This window comes from Cervus canadensis, chromosome 28, assembly GCF_019320065.1.
Source record: "Cervus canadensis isolate Bull #8, Minnesota chromosome 28, ASM1932006v1, whole genome shotgun sequence".
NCBI classification, from domain to species: domain Eukaryota; kingdom Metazoa; phylum Chordata; class Mammalia; order Artiodactyla; family Cervidae; genus Cervus; species Cervus canadensis.
The window spans coordinates 22,929,952-22,949,218 of record NC_057413.1 but is presented as its reverse complement, the minus strand read 5'-3'; the positions used below and the strand labels follow the sequence as shown (position 1 = coordinate 22,949,218).

At 41.3% G+C, this 19,267-nt stretch overlaps 4 protein-coding genes, 1 non-coding gene and 1 pseudogene across 5 annotated transcripts; 4 read left to right on the top strand and 2 right to left on the bottom strand.

Moving 5' to 3' along the window:
* Window positions 1-630: 630 nt before the first annotated feature.
* TRNAS-GCU lies at window positions 631-712 on the top strand. The gene has a single exon. It is a non-coding gene; the product is annotated as a tRNA-Ser (tRNA).
* Window positions 713-9,074: 8,362 nt separating this feature from the next.
* Window positions 9,075-9,541, bottom strand: LOC122430016 (histone H2B type 1-J). Its single transcript, XM_043450777.1, has one exon. It carries the CDS (start codon window positions 9,487-9,489, stop codon window positions 9,109-9,111), a length of 381 nt encoding a protein of 126 aa, XP_043306712.1. The 5' UTR covers window positions 9,490-9,541; the 3' UTR covers window positions 9,075-9,108.
* A 239-nt stretch (window positions 9,542-9,780) lies between these two features.
* Window positions 9,781-10,232, top strand: LOC122430007 (histone H2A type 1). Its single transcript, XM_043450768.1, has one exon. The coding sequence runs from the start codon at window positions 9,805-9,807 to the stop codon at window positions 10,195-10,197; it is 393 nt and encodes a 130-aa protein (XP_043306703.1). The 5' UTR covers window positions 9,781-9,804; the 3' UTR covers window positions 10,198-10,232.
* A 6,014-nt stretch (window positions 10,233-16,246) lies between these two features.
* Window positions 16,247-17,360, top strand: LOC122430018 (annotated as a pseudogene).
* Window positions 17,361-17,389: 29 nt separating this feature from the next.
* LOC122430012 (histone H2B type 1-K) lies at window positions 17,390-17,904 on the bottom strand. The gene has a single exon (XM_043450772.1). It carries the CDS (start codon window positions 17,854-17,856, stop codon window positions 17,476-17,478), a length of 381 nt encoding a protein of 126 aa, XP_043306707.1. The 5' UTR covers window positions 17,857-17,904; the 3' UTR covers window positions 17,390-17,475.
* A 235-nt stretch (window positions 17,905-18,139) lies between these two features.
* On the top strand, window positions 18,140-18,585 carry LOC122430010 (histone H2A type 1-H). Its single transcript, XM_043450770.1, has one exon. The coding sequence runs from the start codon at window positions 18,184-18,186 to the stop codon at window positions 18,568-18,570; it is 387 nt and encodes a 128-aa protein (XP_043306705.1). The 5' UTR covers window positions 18,140-18,183; the 3' UTR covers window positions 18,571-18,585.
* Window positions 18,586-19,267: the final 682 nt, after the last annotated feature.

Genomic DNA, 19,267 nt, shown 5'->3' with positions numbered 1-19,267 from the left:
ACCATTCAAGAAACACGCGGGTATTTGGAAGGAAAACGGAGTTCATGGCTCCTCTGATGCGGATGATCCGAGAGGAGAACTCCAAGAATTAAGGATTCTTTTCTACACAATTCACCCTGCAAAAGGGGCAATAACATTGAATAGAAATTGAGCCCTATTCAGATTCATCGTTTAATTTTCCGAATTATTTTATTAACCCCGAGTTAGGAGTCCACATTCGTCAGCTTCCCTGACAACGACTCCAGGGGGACTGTTTTTGGGAACCTCTGCTCCCTGCGGTTTTTTCGGCGGCGCTCTGGGGGCGCTGGACCAGGCTCCCCGAACGCGAGAGGGTGACAGCAAACTCGGACTTGATGCTGAGGTGCCCCCTGCCCGCAGCGGGAGAAAAGGAATGAAGGACCACGCAAATGTGTTTCTACCAAGTCTCTTGTGAGAGCTAAGCTTGGTTTTGTTTTGTTTTTCCCCGTTGCAGCTTTTCCAATTCAGTTCTTTGTCCATTCGTGTGAAAACGGGCCACCTCCACGTCTCTCAGACGTCTCCAAGCCATCTCCTAACCGTCTTTCTTTCTGAAGTAGTGAGTTCCCGAGTATGAACTCTGAAATAAACCTTGCCAAATACCTGGGGCGTGAAGACGAGGTGGCCGAGTGGTTAAGGCGATGGACTGCTAATCCATTGTGCTCTGCACGCGTGGGTTCGAATCCCACCTTCGTCGACCTGGCATTTTTAGTAAGGAGAAGGGAAGATCACCTACCCAGATCTAAACTTTGAATTCATCTACGAGAAAGCTGCTCTTACTGCCCTACTCACAATTGTTACTGTGGTATTCGGCTGAAAGTTGATTTGGCTACTGTCATTTGATGAAGTTCCTTCAGGGAGGTGGAGGAAGAGGTAAGTGAAAGACAAAGCTGGTAGAAACTGGAATCTGGTCTCTCCAGTCCCTCATTTTAGAAGTTATTACTCCAATAAAATAAATTCATCAACAGATATAGTCAGCAGAACAGACAGACCAAGGCAGAATTTGAATTAGATTCTCAAGAACAAATCTACTGACCAAAATTGAAGAAAGGTATAGCACTGAAGAGATGAATACATGAGTTTTTAAAAGATCAAGGAATTTGGAGGTAACTTAGTTTCAGATGACAACCACACAAACCTCTTTCTAAGAGGCCACATTCAGTATTCTGCTTGAGGGTGGACCCAAGAATCTGTTGCTGAAGAGTGATTGGATTGGATATTTCCAAATTGTGCCCCTGAGAACTTGAAAATGAAGACACCCTGAGTAAAGGCCACATGAAAAGAAGCATCATTTAAAGACTGTCAGAATCCCAGGATTTGGTAGGGGAGATGGTTGGGAAAGTCTGGGTAGAGTGACTTGCAGGACTCCATCTGAGACTTTCAGTGAACTGAAGGTTGTATCATAAAGCAACAATAAAGTCTTATTTTACCCCATTGGGAGATTAAAATTTGTTCTTTGTGATAATGGACATGACGCACATGTTCTTCACTCTACCACGTTGCAGCTAAAGTACCCCAAACTGAAAGAAAGGGTGTCCTCTTTCCCTGAGGTATTCATATTTAATCTTCTTGGCCTGCTAGAAAGTGATATCCTTGACTATACGTAAGGTGAGACTCTCATAAGCCACAGAATAGATATCAGACAAATTTTCCTGGGTGCACTTCCTAGGCTTTAATTCATTTCCACTGGTGAATTACAGTTCTTGTTCCTTACTTGTAGGCTTTTCATAACTAACTTTAAAAAGGTATACTGCAGTTTTGCTTTTTCCTATTATATTTTAATTTGGCCCAAGAACTGAATTTTTACTTTTACTTTAAAAAATAGCTTTATTAAAGTATAACTGGTATATGATGAACTGCATATATTTACGGGGTACATTTTAATGAATTTTGACATATGTATACACATACCATGACCCCAATCAAGATAGTGAACTTATCTGTTGTCCCTGAAGCCTCACTGTCCCTTTTAGTACTTCTTTTCTCTTGCCTCCCCTGTGCTGACTTTTGAATTACGTTTCTTTAGCTGTGTCAGAAAGATTACAAAATGGTGTAACTAGAGATGCAGAAACCAGAAGTTATTCAAACATGGAAGAGCCCCAGATGCCAGATTATGTACCTTCTATCAGCCTCTAAAGTCAGAGGTGGCCTATATGTGACACAGCATTTCCTCCACAGTACTATTTACCACGAATGGATGAAGAAATAAGTGAAAAGAAAAAGAATGTGCAGGAATAATCTACAAGATTTGGCAAGTCCTTGGAGTTCAGATATGTATTTAACCGGTGAAGAAATCTTCAAATCTGTAAATATATATTAAGAGAACTGGCAAGCACACGTGAAGAAGGAATGCGGAGAGAACATGAGTTGGATGAAAGAACACACATTTAAGAGTAAAAAAAGAAGTCTGCTTTCCACTAGTGGCATTGCCACTTAGCCATGTGACTGAAGAAGCTATTTTCCCCTGAGCCTCAGCTTCACATCTTAAATGAGGATAATGATATGTGTTCATGAAAAATTAAACTGGACTCAATAAAACAATGTGAGTGATTCACTTTTTATCTTTCCCTGATCTACAGTCCTGAATAGATAGTGGCAATTATTGCTGAGGTCCTTTTGGTGGTATTTCAAAAAGTATCTCAGGTCATTTGTTTGCAAGTGCAGATTTAAAGTAAGGAGTTTAGGCTGGAGATAAATTCAAGTAATTCATTCCTTCATTGGTTGGACTAGATGGGATACTCCATCTAATATGGCCAGGGAGGAGACTATGGGTAGTGAAAAAAAGAATGAAATTTCAGAAGGTAAGAGAGTTTGAGAAAATCAGAGCTGGTGAAGAAAAAAAAACTAGCCAAAGACAAACACAACTATCCTCACTCAAAAGTCCATGAGCATGGAATGTCATCTACAGCACCACCCTCTAACGTTGGGTCCCTCTTAACTGTAGGGGTAAAATAGAAGTCTTGTTGACCCATGTGGAGAATTCCTTAGACACTGGTGTTTCTCTTCTGAGAGAAACATTAATCCAGAAAACAGTACTCTGAAGAGAGGTGGATTTGTCATTTCCTGTTAACCGAAAGCCTGAAGCCAACGAGGGTGCATGTCTTTCCTGACAGAATGGAGATTCAGAGAAGACAATATCTTGAAGTGACTCAACATGATATTTTCCTTTTTTTTTTTGGCATATAAAAATGAAATAATGTAAGTAACAATAATCATTGGTAAGAAAAATTCATGAAAAATGAGAAACCTGAATTTTTAACAAAACCTAAGTTTTTTTGTGTGTTTTTTTTTTGCAGGGGAAGAAAACTGGGAGTTCAACCAGAAGCAGCACTCAAAGAATGGCAGGAAGTGGAGACAATTTGTTTTTTTCCCACTGAATCATCCACCCAAGAGAGTAAAGTCTTTGAGGGTCTACCATAACAACAGGGGAGAATATTACTTCATCCATTTATTTGGAGATATACTGTGTTCCAGGCACTGTTCTAGAAGCTGGGCATACAATAATGATCAAAGTAGAATAAAACAGAGAAATTCAGCTCTCAGTTGACTTACATTCTGGTGAAGAGGACGGCATGGTGAAGATAATAAGCAAAAAATAAGTAAAGTATAGATGGGGAAACAGTGGAAACCATGGCTGACTTTATTTTTCTGGGCTCCAAAATCACTGCAGATGGTGACTGAAGCCATGAAATTAAAAGATGCTTACTCCTTGGAAGGAAAGTTATGACCAACCTAGACAGCATATTAAAAAGCAGAGATATTACTTTGCCAACAAAGGTCCATCTAGTCAAGGCTATGGTTTTTCCAGTGGTCCATGTATGGATGTGGAGTTGGAACTATAAAGAAAGCTGAGCGCCGAAGAATTGATGCTTTTGAACTGTGGTGTTGGAGAAGACTCTTGAGAGTCCCTTGGACTGCAAGGAGATCCAACCAGTCCATCCTAAAGGAGATCAGTCCTGGGTGTTCATTGGAAGGACTGATGTTGAAGCTGAAACTCCAATACTTTGGCCACCTGATGCGAAGAGCTGACTCATTTGAAAAGACCCTGATTCTGGGAAAGATTGAGGGCAGGAGGAGAAGGGGATGACAGAGGATGAGATGGTTGGATGGCATCACCGACTTGATGGACATGGGTTTGGATGGACTCCGGGAGTTGGTAATGGACAGGGAAGCCTGGCATACTGCGGTTCATGGGGTCGCAAAAAGTCAGACACGACTGAGTGACTGAACTGAACTGAACTGTCAGCATGTCAGATCTTGATACATATTATGAAGAACAGTGAGTAGGAATTGGAAATTTGCTTGGGGTGGCTCAGATAGAAAGATGACATTCAAAGAATGCCTCATCAACAGGACAAATACCTGTGTTAGGACTTCAATGTCCCTTCCTTACAAAAAGCACAGTGGTCCCATTCCAGGAAGGGAACACGAATTCAGCTACTCCACAACTCTCCTGACCAGGTTCAGCTCCTGAGCAGCTTGTCAAGAGACCCATGCTTCCTCTCAAATGAGCATCAGGCTTATTTTCAGGGAAGGTGCAGCCAGTGTAATAACTGCTTTGACCTCTGATTACCCTTTCAGGTCACTGGTTCAAGTGCACCTGCTGAGAAGTCCTGGCTACTCTACTTACTAATAGGAAAGAATTCCAAGCTAGATAATGAGAAAAGCAAGGGGCAGAACTTGAGAGGAATATAGCCATTGGCCATTTGAGTTAACGGGGACACAGAAAATCCACATTCATATATTTGTGTTTGTATAAAGAAATTCCAGACACATAAGAAACTAATAACGTGGTTCCTTGTTATTGATGAGAGAACTTGATCAGATGAGACTTATGTTTGAAGTAATATTGTTTCTTGTATTTTTACATATACAGTTATTAAAGTCTAGCAATGGATTGCCTAACAGAAACCACAGAACAAAATATTAACTGTATTATCTTAAAGGGCCACAAGATGGCGAAAGCGTTTCTTGATTGTCGAGCCTGTGCGCTGGAAGAAGGGGACCACCGCTGCTATGAACTCCCCTGTGCAAATCGCCTCTTTCCTGGTTTCCTTAGTTCAATCTCCAGAATTTCTCTTCGCCAACATTTGATTCCTCTCATTATCACCCCTTATTGACCGGAAGAGAATTATGTTCGTTAATTGGTCTAGCTTTTTAAAGAAAACATTTTTTGGGGAAAGGGGAAGGGAGGCAGGGAAGGGACACATTGAAGTATACACAAAAGTACACAGAAGAGAATAAGGTACTTCCAAGTGCCCATCAGGCAAAGCTTCAACAGTTAACCAACATCTCTTGTGCTGTTTTTTTATCCACCCACCAGGTACACTGTGGGGGAGGGTTACAGTGTAAAGAAATCATAAACATGTTTCAATCATGAATATTTCAAACATCCCAACAGATACAGAATTCAACAAAATACAAGATTTTCTCACCTAAGAAAAATTTTAAATCATCCAATAACTAGTACTAGAAAAAAAAAAACTTCAGTTGCCTCAAATATTTTATTTTTTTACAATTTTTTTCTGATTTGCATTCCTTTAGATGCTGGAGTAAAGAGATAAGATGATCACTCGGAGGTTAAGGAGCCCTCCCTGCACATAAACACGCCTTGGGGGTGGGGGTGCGGTCAAAAGGGAGGGAGTGCCATCCCATAACAGCTGATGCCAAACTTCCCACAGGCCTCAGTGGTGGAATTCATCTTGAAGAAAAGATGTACTCTTATGTTGAGGCGTGTCCTAGAACAGGTCAGATGTGGGATTAGAATCAAGATAATTGGTCAAAGGTAAACACAGACCTGAAAGAACTACCCTGTATACATTAACTGCCTCTTTACTATACTCCTCATTAGAAAGGATACCCACACCCTTTCTCTCTGGGTGGGTGTTTCTATCTTGTTTTTGTCTTTCTCATGTGCTCTCCCACTTATGTCTCTAATTAATAAATTTTGTACCTGTTTTTAAAGTTTTTGCCTCTTTGAGAAATACATTTTTTAAATAGAGGAAGAGCCAGAGGAACTTTGCTTCTAGCCTCTAGCCCCTGGTGGGTTCCTGGTTTTCATCCAAGCTAGCTAGGTCTGGATTAAAGATTTACTGAGCATGGCCCCACCCATCAGAACAAGACCCAGTTTCCCCCACAGTCAGTCTCTCCCATTAGGAAGCTTCCATAAGCCTCTTATCCTTATCCCTCAGAGGGCAGACAGAATGAAAACCACAATCACAGAAAACTAATCAAACTGATCACATGGACCACAGCCTTGTCTAACTCAATGAAACTATGAGCCATGCCATGTAGGGCCACCTAAGACAGACAGGTCATGTTGGAGAGTTCTGGAGTGGACGTGGTCCACTGTTGAAGGGAATGGCAAACCACTTCAGTATTCTTGCCTTGAGAAACCCATGAACAGTATGAAAAGGTAAAAAGATATGACACTGAAAGATGAATTCCCCAGGTTGGTTGATGCCCAATACGCTACTGGAGAAGAGTGTAGAATTAACTCCAGAAAGAATGAAGAGACGGAGCCAAAGTAAAAACAGCACCCAGTTGTGGATGTGACTGGTGATGGAAGTAAAGCATGATGCTGTAAAGAACAATATTGTATAGGGACCTGGAATGTTAGGTCCATGAATCAAGATAAATTGGAAGTGGTCAAACAGGAGATGGCGAGTGAACATCAACATTTTAGGAATCAGTGAAATAAAATGGACTGGAATGAGCAAATTTAACTCAGATGGCCATTATATTGACTACTGTGGGCAAGAATCCCTTAGAAGAAATGGAGTAACCCTCATAGTCAACAAGAGTCCGTAATGCAGTTCTTGGGTGCAATCTCAAAAATGACAAAATTATCTCTGTTCGTTTCCAAGGCAAACCATTCAATATCACAGTAATCCAAGTCTATGCCCCAACCACTAATGCTGAAGAAGCTGAAGTTGAATGGTTCTGTGAAGACCTACAAGGCCTTCTAGAACTAACTTCCAAAAAAGATGTCCTTTTCATCATAGTGGACTGGAATGCAAAAGTAGGAAGTCAAGAGATACCTGGGGTAACAGGCAAATTTGGCCTTGGAGTACAAAATGAAGCAGGGCAAAGTCTAACAGTTTTGCCAAGAGAATGCCCTGATTTTAGCAAACACTCTCTTCCAACAACACAAGAGATGACTCTACACATGGACATCACCAGATGGTCAATACCGATATCAGATTGATTATATTCTTTGCAGCCAAAGGAGGAGACGCTCCATACAGTCAGCAAAAACAAGATTGGGAGCTGACTGTGGCTCATATCATGAACTCCTTGTTGCAAAATTCAGACTTAAATTGAAGAAAGTAGGGAAAACCACTAGACCATTCAGGTATGACCTAAATCAAATCCCTTATGATTATACAGTGAAAGTGACAAATAGATTCAAGGGATTAGATCTAATAGACAGAGTGCCTGAAGAACTATGGACAAAGGTTTGTGACATTGGACAGGAGGCAGTGATCAAGACCATCCCCAAGAAAAATAAATGGTTGTCTGAGGAGGCCTTACAAATAGCTGAGAAAAGAAGAGAAGCAAAAGGCAAAGGAGAAAAGGAAAGATATAAGCATCTGAATGCAGAGTTCCAAAGAATAGCAAGGAGAGATAAGAAAGCCTTCCTCAGTGATCAATGCAAAGAAATAGAGGAAAACAATAGAATGGGAAAGACTAGATATCTCTTCAAGAAAATGAGAGATACCAAGGAAATATTTCATGCAAAGATGGGCACAATAAAGGATAGAAATGGTATGGACCTAACAGAAGCAGAAGATATTAAGAAGAGGTGGCAAGAATGCACACAACTATACAAAAAAGATCTTCATGACCTAGATAACAATGATGGTGTGATCACTGGACTAGAGCTAGACATCCTGGAATGCGAAGTGAAGTGGGCATTAGGAAGCATCACTATGAACAAAGCTAGTGGAGGTGATGGAATCCCAGTTGAGCTATTTCAAATCCTAAAAGATGATGCTGTGAAAGTGCTGCACTCAATGTGCCAGCAAATTTGGAAATCTCAGCAGTGGCCACAGGACTGGAAAAGTCAGTTTTCATTCTAATCCCAAAGAAAGGCAATGCCAAAGAATGCTCCAATTATGGCACAGTTGCACTCATCTCACATGCTAGTGAGACAAACGGCCTCAAGTTTCTCTGCGTTCACTGAACCGCAAAAAGCCACGTTTCGTCTCTTGTTTCCTATTTTATGAATATAGGGCAAAAGGAAAGCAGTACCCTAATTAGAAACACGGGCTTCCCTCGTGGCTGAGGTTAAAAGCTTCTGCTTCCAATGCGGGAGACCTGGGTTCGATCCCTGGGTCGGGAAGATCCCCTGGAGAAGGAAACGGCAACCCACTCCAGTATTCTTGCCTGCAGAATCCCATGGACGGAGGAGCCTGGTAGACCCCAGTCCATGGGGTCGCAAAGAGTCGGACACGACTGAGCGATTTCACTATCTATATATCTAATTAGAAACAAAGCGATAGTATTTCTCAGTGTGAAAATATCCATCTGGTTCCTTACTCTCCAACCAACTAGCCGAAAATGTTTATTCAAGGAGCTTGTGAGTGCTGGGCTGGGCGGCAGTTAGCCGGCTTGTCCCGCGCACGGAAACCAGTGGTTCCTTCCTCGATGCCGGCAACCAATCAGGACCCGGGAGGAAGGGCTGGCGCTCACCGCCAAATTTAAAACTTCCCGCCTAACCTCTGCACGCAGGCAGGACTCAAAACTCCTTGTCCCAGACCGGCGACTAAGGAAGTATTTGTGTTATGAAAGTTCTTAATCCCAATGGCTATCAGAACGAGTACCAGAGCTCTTTTTACATGCACGAAATTCCTGAGTAACAGTAAAGATCAGAACCAAAATTACACAAGGAACTTCAGAGCTTTGCCAGTCAGGTAACGTTATACTTGTCATTAGTGGATCGCGAGCTTACTGTGCCAAAAACAAGATGGTTTAGGAACTGCTCTACCTCCCAAGACCCAGGGCAGAAAGAGAATAAGCATCAGCTCTTTCTCTGAGAACATGGGTGGCTCTTAAAAGAGCCGTTAAAATCGTTTGCAACCGACTCACAGTTTACTTGGCACTAGTATACTTGGTGACGGCCTTGGTGCCCTCGGACACCGCGTGTTTGGCCAGCTCCCCGGGCAGCAGCAGGCGCACGGCCGTCTGAATCTCCCTGGATGTGATAGTTGAGCGCTTGTTGTAATGCGCCAGGCGCGATGCCTCGCCCGCGATACGCTCGAAAATGTCGTTCACAAACGAGTTCATGATGCCCATGGCCTTGGACGAGATGCCGGTGTCCGGGTGGACCTGCTTCAACACCTTGTACACGTAGATAGAGTAGCTCTCTTTGCGGCTGCGCTTGCGCTTCTTGCCGTCTTTCTTCTGCGCTTTGGTCACCGCTTTCTTAGAGCCCTTTTTCGGGGCCGGAGCAGACTTAGCCGGTTCAGGCATGGTGAAAGACAGATTAAACAAATTCAGAAGAACACACAGAAGATACGTTGGGTCCTTTTTATATAGAACCTCTTATGCAAATAAGGTGATACATTAAGGTCTCACTCTTATTGATGGCTGTTCTGAAGACGTCAGAAATTAGTTCTGCCCAATTAGAACGCAAGAATACCAATTCGCATTCCCATTGGCTAAAATGAAGCCACAATCCTAGCCAATGACATGTCTTTTTTTTCGCGCCTAATAAGGGTTATAAAAAAAGGCCACCCTTGAAATTTCACTACTTTGATAGCCGTTTGGGGTGAAGTTAAGTTTACGATGTCTGGGCGAGGTAAACAAGGCGGCAAGGCTCGTGCCAAAGCCAAGACACGCTCCTCGCGAGCCGGGCTCCAGTTCCCCGTGGGTCGTGTTCACCGGCTGCTCCGGAAGGGCAACTATGCGGAACGGGTTGGAGCCGGGGCCCCGGTGTACCTAGCGGCGGTGCTGGAGTACCTGACGGCCGAGATCCTGGAGCTGGCGGGCAACGCGGCTCGGGACAACAAGAAGACCCGCATCATCCCGCGCCACCTACAGCTGGCCATCCGCAACGACGAGGAGCTCAACAAGCTGCTGGGCAAAGTCACCATCGCTCAGGGCGGCGTCCTGCCCAACATCCAGGCGGTGCTGCTACCCAAGAAAACCGAGAGCCACCACAAGGCCAAGGGCAAGTAAGCTGCCTGAATTATAGCAACTCCGAGGAATCCAAACCAAAGGCTCTTTTCAGGGCCACCCATATTTTCTGTAAAAGAGCTTGACATTTGTTAATGTTGGATGGCAGAAAAATGCAAAACTTGTTAGGAAAGTTTTTAGCTTCATATAGTGGCATCTATGGATTCCAGGTCAAAAACCCAATTTGGTCAATTTAGCTCATTTTTCAACTAATTTTTCTCACTGAAATTGCTTCTTCTGTGGGATTTTTTAGCATTTAGTTTATTAATATCTCACTCATCCGATTGTATGTTTAAAATTCTGGTATTGGTATAAGTAAGACTTGTTGGAATGAATGTTGACAATATCTAGCAGTCCAAGACACTGAAATGGCCTATCAAAAAAAGTAAAATATTTGACTTACAACAGGCTGTTTAGAAGGTATGTAACCCAAGTGATTATTCAATTGTGCTTAAATATGTCTTCCAATTTTAGGGGGAGGGGGTGCCCTACAGTTTGTGGGATCTTAATTCTCTGATCAGAAATTGAACTCTGGCCCTCGACAGTGAAAGAGTGGATCCTAACCACTGGATCACCAGAATTCCCCAGGAATGGTTTTGTGACATAAGCCATTTTGGCCAAAATCTTTCTATATAAGCCTAGTGGCAATGGTTGTCCTTTAACAGTCTCAGTAATCAATGATCTGAAGAGAAGTAAGAATGCAGGAATAAAGGAAAAGCAGTCAAAAGATAACAGTTCAGCAATAAAACAAAGTTCCAGTTCCTCCTCAAGGCGTGTAGATAATCTGACACAATCTTTGAGTTCTGCAGGAAGGACCCCACCTAGGTGGAGGATGGAGTGATAATTTTGCCCCTGGTGACTTGAATCAACTAAAGCTTGGACTCTCTCAACCTTTGCCCCAATTCTATGTTTTCTCCTCTACTCCAGACCCTACATGGATATGCATATTCCCTTCGCTTAAAACCCCCAATTTTGCTGTTCAGGGGGAAACTGCATTGGGAATATCCCTGGTGTTCTCTTTAATTGCTGCTTGTAATAACAAATCCTTTCTTCCTTCTGATCTTTGGCTTGGTTGTACCTTTTGGTTCGATACCCACCAAGGGGCAAAACCCAGTTTTCAGATAACAAGTCTTGTAATAAAAGACAAATTCTAAAGAGAAAAACAAATTTCTTAACATGTGTACATCATGTACACATGGAAGAAACCCAGGGGAAAAAACCCACCACCCAAGGTGCCTTTGAAGGCCAGGAGTTCTCTGGAGGCTTTCACTGCTGAGACTGAGAATTCATTTCCTATTGGGGGAACTGAGATCCCTCAAACTGTGAGGTATAGACCAAAAAACAAAAAAAGAACTCCACCATAAATACTATCTTCTGTTGAAGATGTGAGGAGGTCAGTTATGAAGAGGTTACCAGGGAAACAAGAGTAGATTCTTTTAGGCATATTTAAATTGATACCTTCTCCATTGTCTATTGGGATTAAAATTGTCCTTCCTGGTAGAGAGGAGGGACGTCTCTGTCAATTTGTGTCCAACTTTTAGGAAAATCAAAGGAAGACAAGAAGACTTTCTTGTATCTGCTTCATCTCAAATGCTTCAGTTGGGCAAATCAATCCTTGTGCTAAATGGAGTATCTTGGGGTGGCCTATTCTATCCTTCAATACCAACTACTAATATTTTGTTGATTTATACTCTTGTAAAAGTAAAAAATCTATATTAATAAAAAATCTGAACTCAGCCTTATAAATGATACACAGAGAATATTTCTAAACAAAAGTTTTAAAGCAAATTAAAGTTCTTTCAATACAATACAGGCTGCCCCAATGGCTCAGGGGTAAAGAATCTGCCTGCAGGGTAGGACACTCAGGAGACGCAGGTTTGATCCCTGGGTGGGTCCGGAAGATCCCCTTAAGAGAAGCCTGGCAGACCACAGTCCATGGGGACCTCCACCATTGCAATAACTTTAAAGTTTTTTTTTTTTTTTTCATTTCAAATCCAAAGTTCTGGGTTAATAATGTAGTTAAACATTTTTTTCTTATATTTGTAAGTATTTATGCTCCATTACAGACAGTTTGGGCATCTATTCATTTTGAGATAAGATAAAGATCAAGTTTAAGATCAAGAATATTTAAGGAAGATCAAGAGCAGAGAAAACAAGGGTTTCTAGAAAGCGAGTTCACAGAGACAGGAAGAGATCAGATCATGTAGGGCTCTATGATCATGTAGGTTTTATATGCTATGTTATGTTTTTGCAAATCATTCTAAGGGTTTCAAATGAAGGAATGGCATAACCTAATTTACATTTCTTTGAAAGTTCACTAAGGCAACTATATGGTGAATACAAAGTTTAGAAGTAATGATATAAATTAGGAAGCTATTGCAATGGTCTTTTTGAGAGATAATGGTGGTTTGGCCTAAACTGGGGGCAATAGATGATGGTTTGGTATAGATATATTTCACAAGTGTAACCGATAGTTTGCTGCTGAATTTGATTCATACTGTGTAGGAGAGGGGAAAAAATATTTTTCCCTTTGAATTCTTGGCTGATACTTCCTATAAGACAAGTTCAAAATCACCAAATTTTTATTAACATGTATACCTCATGTGTATAGGAGAAACACTTAGGAAAAATAAATAAGTTCCTCAAGATGACCCAAGCCACCACCTTACATATAATCTTTGTTGCTGTTCAATTGCTAAGTCAAATCTGAATCTTTGCCACCCCATGGACCGCAGCACACCAGGCTCCTCTGACCTCTGCTATCTCCCTCAGTTTTCTCAAATTCATATTCATTGAGTCGGCGATACTGTCTAACCATCTTATCCTTGGTCTCCGCCTTCTCCTTTTGCCTTCAGTCTTTCCCAACATTAGGATTTCTTCCAACGAGTCAGCTCTTCACATCAGGTGGCCAAAGTATTGGAGCTTCAGCTTCCGCATCAGCCTTCCAATGAATGTTCAGGGTTAATTTCCTTTAGGATTGACTGATTCGATCTTGCATTCCAAGGGACTCTCAAGGATCTCCAGGATGATAGTTTTAAAAGCATCAATTCTTTGGTGCTAAGTGTTCTTTATGGTCCAACTCTCACATCCATACATGACTACTGGAAAAACCATAGCTTGACTATGCAGACTTTAGTTGGCAAAGTGATGTCTCTGCTTTCTAATATACTGTCTAGGTTTATCATAGCTTTTTTTCCAAGGAGTGTCTTTTAATTTCATGGCTCCAGTCACTGTCCTCAGTGATTTTGGAGCCCAAGAAAATAAAATCTGTCAATGATGGTACCAGATGCTTAGTTTTTTGAATGTTGAGTTTTAAGCCATCTTTTTCACTATACTCTTTCACCCTCTTCACAAGGTTCTTTAGTTCTTCACTTTCTGTTAGAGTGGTATAATCTTCATATCTGAGGTTGTTGATATTTCTCCTGGCAATCTTGATTCCAGCTTGTCATTCGTCCAGCCTGGTATTTCACATTATGTACTCTGCATAGAAGTAAATAAGCAGGGTGACAATATACAGCCTTGTCATATTTCTTTCCCAGTTTTGAACCAGTCTGTTGTTTCATGTTTAGTTCCAACTGTTGCTTCTTGACCTGCATACAGGTTTCTTGGAGACAGGTAAGGTGGTCTGCTTTTCCCCTCTCCTGAAGAATTCTCCACAGTTTGTTGTGATCCACACAGTCAAAGGCTTTAGTGTAGTCAATGAAACAAAAGTAGATGTTTTTCTGGAACTCTCTTGCTTTCTCCATGATCCAACGAATGTTTGCAATTTGATTTCTGGTTCCTCTGCCTCTTTGAAAGCTAGCGTGTACATCTGGAAGTTCTTGGTTCACGTACTGCTGAAGCCTAGCTTGAAGGATTTTGAGCATAACCTTTCTAACATGAAATGAGCTCAATTGTACAGTAGATTGAACACCTTTGGGGACTGAAATGAAAGACAAAACAAAGTTGTATGAGGGAAGGGGTTTGGGGCATGGTTGCCATTAGAAGTTTTCCCAAAAAATGCATAGTAAACCAAAGTAAGGGACCTCCCCAGTGGCTCACAGGTAAAGAATCCACCTGCAATGCAGGAGATGCAGTTTTGATGCCTGGGTCTGGAGGATCCCCTGGAGAAGGGCATAGCAACCCACTCCAGTATTCTTGTGGGAAAATCTCATGGACAGAGGCTGGTGGGCTATGGTCCATGGGATCACAGAGTCAGGCATGACTGAAACCACTGAACACAATGCAGATTAAAGTGGGTGCTTTCTCTTTTTTTTTTTTTTTTACAATTTAGAATCCTCCTCTGCTTAGTATGGGGAGGGAGACATAAATGGAGCTTTCCTCTATAAGTGTCTCTTACAAAAGTATAATTTTTGTTTTCAGAAATTCTATGTTATTTCTCAAAAATAATTAGTTCAAAATAATCCTTAGGACAAGAGAGGTGGCATAGTTTGGGGTGGCATGTTCAGCTACACTGCAACTGTGAAAGAACATAAAGATATAAAGAAAATATTTGATTTAAACTAAAATTTATCTTGACCTATTAAGTCAGTTACTATGTGTTTTTAAACATAGTATTGTATAAAATACTATACAAAAGGAAGAGCATTGTATTTTTATAATACATTGTATCTTAATAGAAAAATAAACCTTTGTCTCTCAATTTCAGAAATTATAAAGAATCTGACAAACTTTTCACATATACACCCATTACTAGTCTTACAATCACTAGCTGTTATGCAGAAACTCATGAAATCCGATAGGGAGGGAGGCTAGTAGTTGGTGGGAATTTTACTGATTTTTTTTAAAAGTAGAGAAGGGTTTGTAAAATATATTCCAGTTAACTAATGTTAGGAAAATATAATTTAAAACAAGATCGACTAAGCTTCATGCTTATTCAAACCATTGTGCCCAACACAGGCAATGTTTTATTAAAGAGATTTCAAAAAGAGGGAAAAAACCTGTTACATAGGTAAGAGGATACATCCATTACATTAGTAGGCTTTGCAATCTGGAGTCGGAAAACTGGAAAACGGAGCACTTTCCCTTGAACACATTTCAAAAAGAGGACTCTCAGGTCCTTGAGGAAACATTCTTGAGATAGGAAGCTAGCCAAAGGGTGTTTTTAGCCTTTAAGAAAATGTACATACCTTTGAAAAGGACCGAGAAAAAATTTTTGAAAGAGAAAAAGGAAAGGAAAGGGACCCTCAGGGATAATTAAGCTCTTATTTTCAATTTGTATTTGCCCTTAAATTAACTTGAATTAACCTATACTAGCTATCTACCCCCTCTATAAAATATACTGAATTTTGTTCCTGTTATTTGAATCAGTTTTTTTTCAAAACTTTTTATTGATTTCATAAAATTGATAGTTTATAGGAGTCCTTTGAAAATTCTATAATGCAAGCTTGCTAAAAGTAACTCACTGAAATAAAGAAAATCATTGAATAACAATAGGATTACATTCTAATGCTGAAAGAAGGGATTAAAATTTCTCGGAATTTAAGCAATAGTTAAATTATAAATATATTTTAAATTAAGCATGTGTAAACAGGAATGTTTAAAATACATAATCTTTTATTATAAAGACTTTCTTAGAAAGACAAAGGTAGATTTTCTTTTCTCTGTATTTGAATTTTGTACTATTCACTAATGAAAAATTAACTGATCTAATTAATGAAAGTAAATTTTTAAAAAATTATATGTTACCTAGAAAAACATCTACAAGACAATTAAAGACTCAGATTCAGTATTTTTCAGATTAGGAGGACAAACTATTTCAAAAATAACAAATTTACCCTAATAAATGTATAGATTTAATACAGTTAAGAGTACTAAAAGAATTTCGTTCTTGCAGCTAGATAGAATGATTTTTTGAAGAATAGTATAATAGTAAAAATTAATTTGAAATAAACAATTGTGAGACATGAGTTCACTGGCAAATACTTATATTTCAACATTACCAAAATCTAAAACTCTAGAGCACTAAAATAGATCAGAACAATAAAAACTCTAGAAACAATTTTACGTGAAATAATAAATGATCAATTAAGTTCCTCCAATCAGTGGAGAAAGCATTTATTACGTTATACTTATTAGCCAGCTAGTTAATTTTTTAAAAGTTAATTATGTACACAGAAACCAAATCTAGATCATTATAGAGTTGGCTTTTTTAACGGTTTCACACATTATCAGCAAAATAATAGGAACTTATTAAAAATGAAAATTGACACTGAAGAGAATTTAGCAATATACCTGGAAGGTCTTAAAATTCTCTATTTTATTAGAACATCTTGTTCTATTTCTGGAAGGTAGTATGTTTCCTTCACATATTAGGAGAAAAACAAGATATAACATTATGCAAATACTATTAGAGAAAGTAAAGATAAAAGCACAATTTTTATTCTGTGCTGTTTTATGTATCATCTACAAGGTTAAGATTTTGGTATTTAACGAGGATGAGGAGAGAAACACATTAAATGAGAAAAAGGGGAGATATACAGCCTAGGCCTTGAGGAATCAAAATTCACTCAAAGAACAGACAGGGAGTAATATGGCTGGCTTGCTTCTTTAAGAACCCTCCCCCAACCCGGAGGGCTTCCCGCCAAAGCACTTTGGGTTTTCATTCTGGTCCGCAGACTCTGCGCATTAAAGGGGCTGCGACAAACTGAAGGTACTTTACTGTTCTCGGGTCTCAAAATGTCCGGACGTGGTAACGGTGGAAAGGGTTTGGGGAAGGGGGGCGCCAAGCGTCACCGCAGTTTTGCGAGACAACATCCAGGGCATCACTAAGCCCGCTATTCGCCGCCTGGCTCGGCGTGGAGGAGTCAAGCGCATCTCCGGGCTCATCTATGAGGAGACCCGCGGGGTGCTGAAGGTGTTCCTGGAGAATGTGATCCGGGATGCAGTCACCTACACCGAGCACGCCAAGCGCAAAACTGTCACTGCCATGGACGTGGTCTACGCGCTTAAGCGCCAGGGACGCACCCTCTATGGCTTCGGCGGTTGAAAGTTTGATCTTACTTGCTTCCTCAAAGGCCCTTTTTAGGGCCCGCAAGTTTTCGTTGGAAGGGCTGAAAACACAGTTCACAGAACACAAAGATTTAGCAATAGCGGCTAATATTTTCCCCCAGAACGCTGCGGGGTTATACTGAGGCATTGTTTTGCCAATAATGCATCAAAGATGAGCTACTCAGGTCCCCAACAAAGTTGGAGTACGTGTTTACAGTTCTTTTATATTGACAACTTAGTGGCTCTTAAAAGAGCCTTTGTGGTGGGTCTAAGAGCGATTGATGGACAACTTTACTTGGCGCTGGTGTACTTGGTGACGGCCTTGGTGCCCTCAGACACCGCGTGTTTGGCCAGCTCCCCGGGCAGCAGCAGGCGCACGGCCGTCTGAATCTCCCTGGATGTGATGGTCGAGCGCTTGTTGTAATGCGCCAAACGCGATGCCTCGCCGGCGATGCGCTCGAAGATGTCGTTGACGAAAGAGTTCATGATGCCCATGGCCTTAGACGAGATGCCGGTGTCCGGGTGGACCTGCTTCAGCACCTTGTACACGTACACGGAGTAGCTCTCCTTGCGGCTGCGTTTGCGCTTCTTGCCGTCCTTCTTCTGCGCCTTGGTCACCGCTTTTTTGGAGCCCTTTTTCGGGGCTGGAGCGGACTTCGCTGGTTCCGGCATAGTTGTAAAAACTTAAACCGTAGTCTAAAACACAAACCAGAAAAAAGCGATAGAATCGCAAAGTGCCTCTTTTATATAGAACCACCTATGCAAATAAAGTCATAGGTTAAAGTCTTAGTCGATTGGTGGCGGTTGAAGAAGACGTCAGAAATTAGTTATGCCCAATCAGAAAGTTATGCCCAATTTCTCATTCCCATTGGTTAAAATGAAGCCCACTAACCTAACCAATCACACGTCTTCTTTTTCGCGCCCAATTAGGCTTATAAAAGTCACTGCACTTGTAGTTACACTACTGAATTTAACTGCGCTGCACTTGTGGAATACGAAATGTCTGGACGTGGTAAGCAAGGTGGCAAGGCTCGTGCTAAAGCCAAAACCCGTTCCTCGCGGGCTGGACTCCAGTTCCCCGTAGGCAGGGTACATCGCTTGCTCCGCAAAGGCAACTATGCTGAGCGGGTAGGTGCCGGGGCCCCGGTGTACTTGGCGGCGGTGCTGGAGTACCTGACGGCTGAGATTTTGGAGCTGGCGGGCAATGCGGCCCGCGACAACAAGAAAACGCGAATCATCCCGCGTCATTTGCAGCTGGCTATCCGCAACGATGAAGAACTCAACAAACTGCTGGGAAAGGTCACCATTGCTCAGGGTGGTGTCTTACCCAACATCCAGGCTGTGCTACTACCTAAGAAAACTGAGAGCCACCACAAGGCCAAATAAAAAGTTTAGGAAAAGTGAAGAAAACAAAGGCTCTTTTCAGAGCCAACCTACACTGTCAAAGAAAAAGCTGTGATTACTGTATGTTTTGAGTGGTAAGGTTCCAAGATGCTTACACTGAGCGTGTGAAGTAGTTCTGGCTTTACAAAATACGGTCTGAATGGACGTTAACGTGGACTAGTATGTTCATGAGAGGCTTACTTAGAAGCCAGGAGATGAATCAACAGGTAATTTCTTGAAACCAGATAACCTTCATGTTGCCTACTAGTGTCTTAAGTAGTCCACATGGGAGGCACTGGTTACTTTTAGGAAACATTTAGCAGTATTGAGTATAGCAGAAAAATCCTTTGAGGAACATTTTGAGTAAGTGACCTGACTAAAGGGTAGTTTTTATCACGTTAAATTCTTGAGTTCTGCTTACTTTCATTTTCTTGAGGATTTATCCTAACGGGAAATTAGCTTGTCGATTAGAATTATACAGTAATTTCCTAATCTCATGTAAATCCTTGAACCTATTTCTTTAGAATACACATATTCATTGAACGCACTCCGGTGTAGACAGTCAATGCGACTCAAAATCTGCCTCCCTGGAAGTTATCTGTTTAGTGCGTGTGTGCTGTCGCTTCAGTCGTCTACGACTGCGACCCCATGAATTTAGCCTGCAAGTCTCAGTCCATGAGATTCTCCAGGCAAGAATACT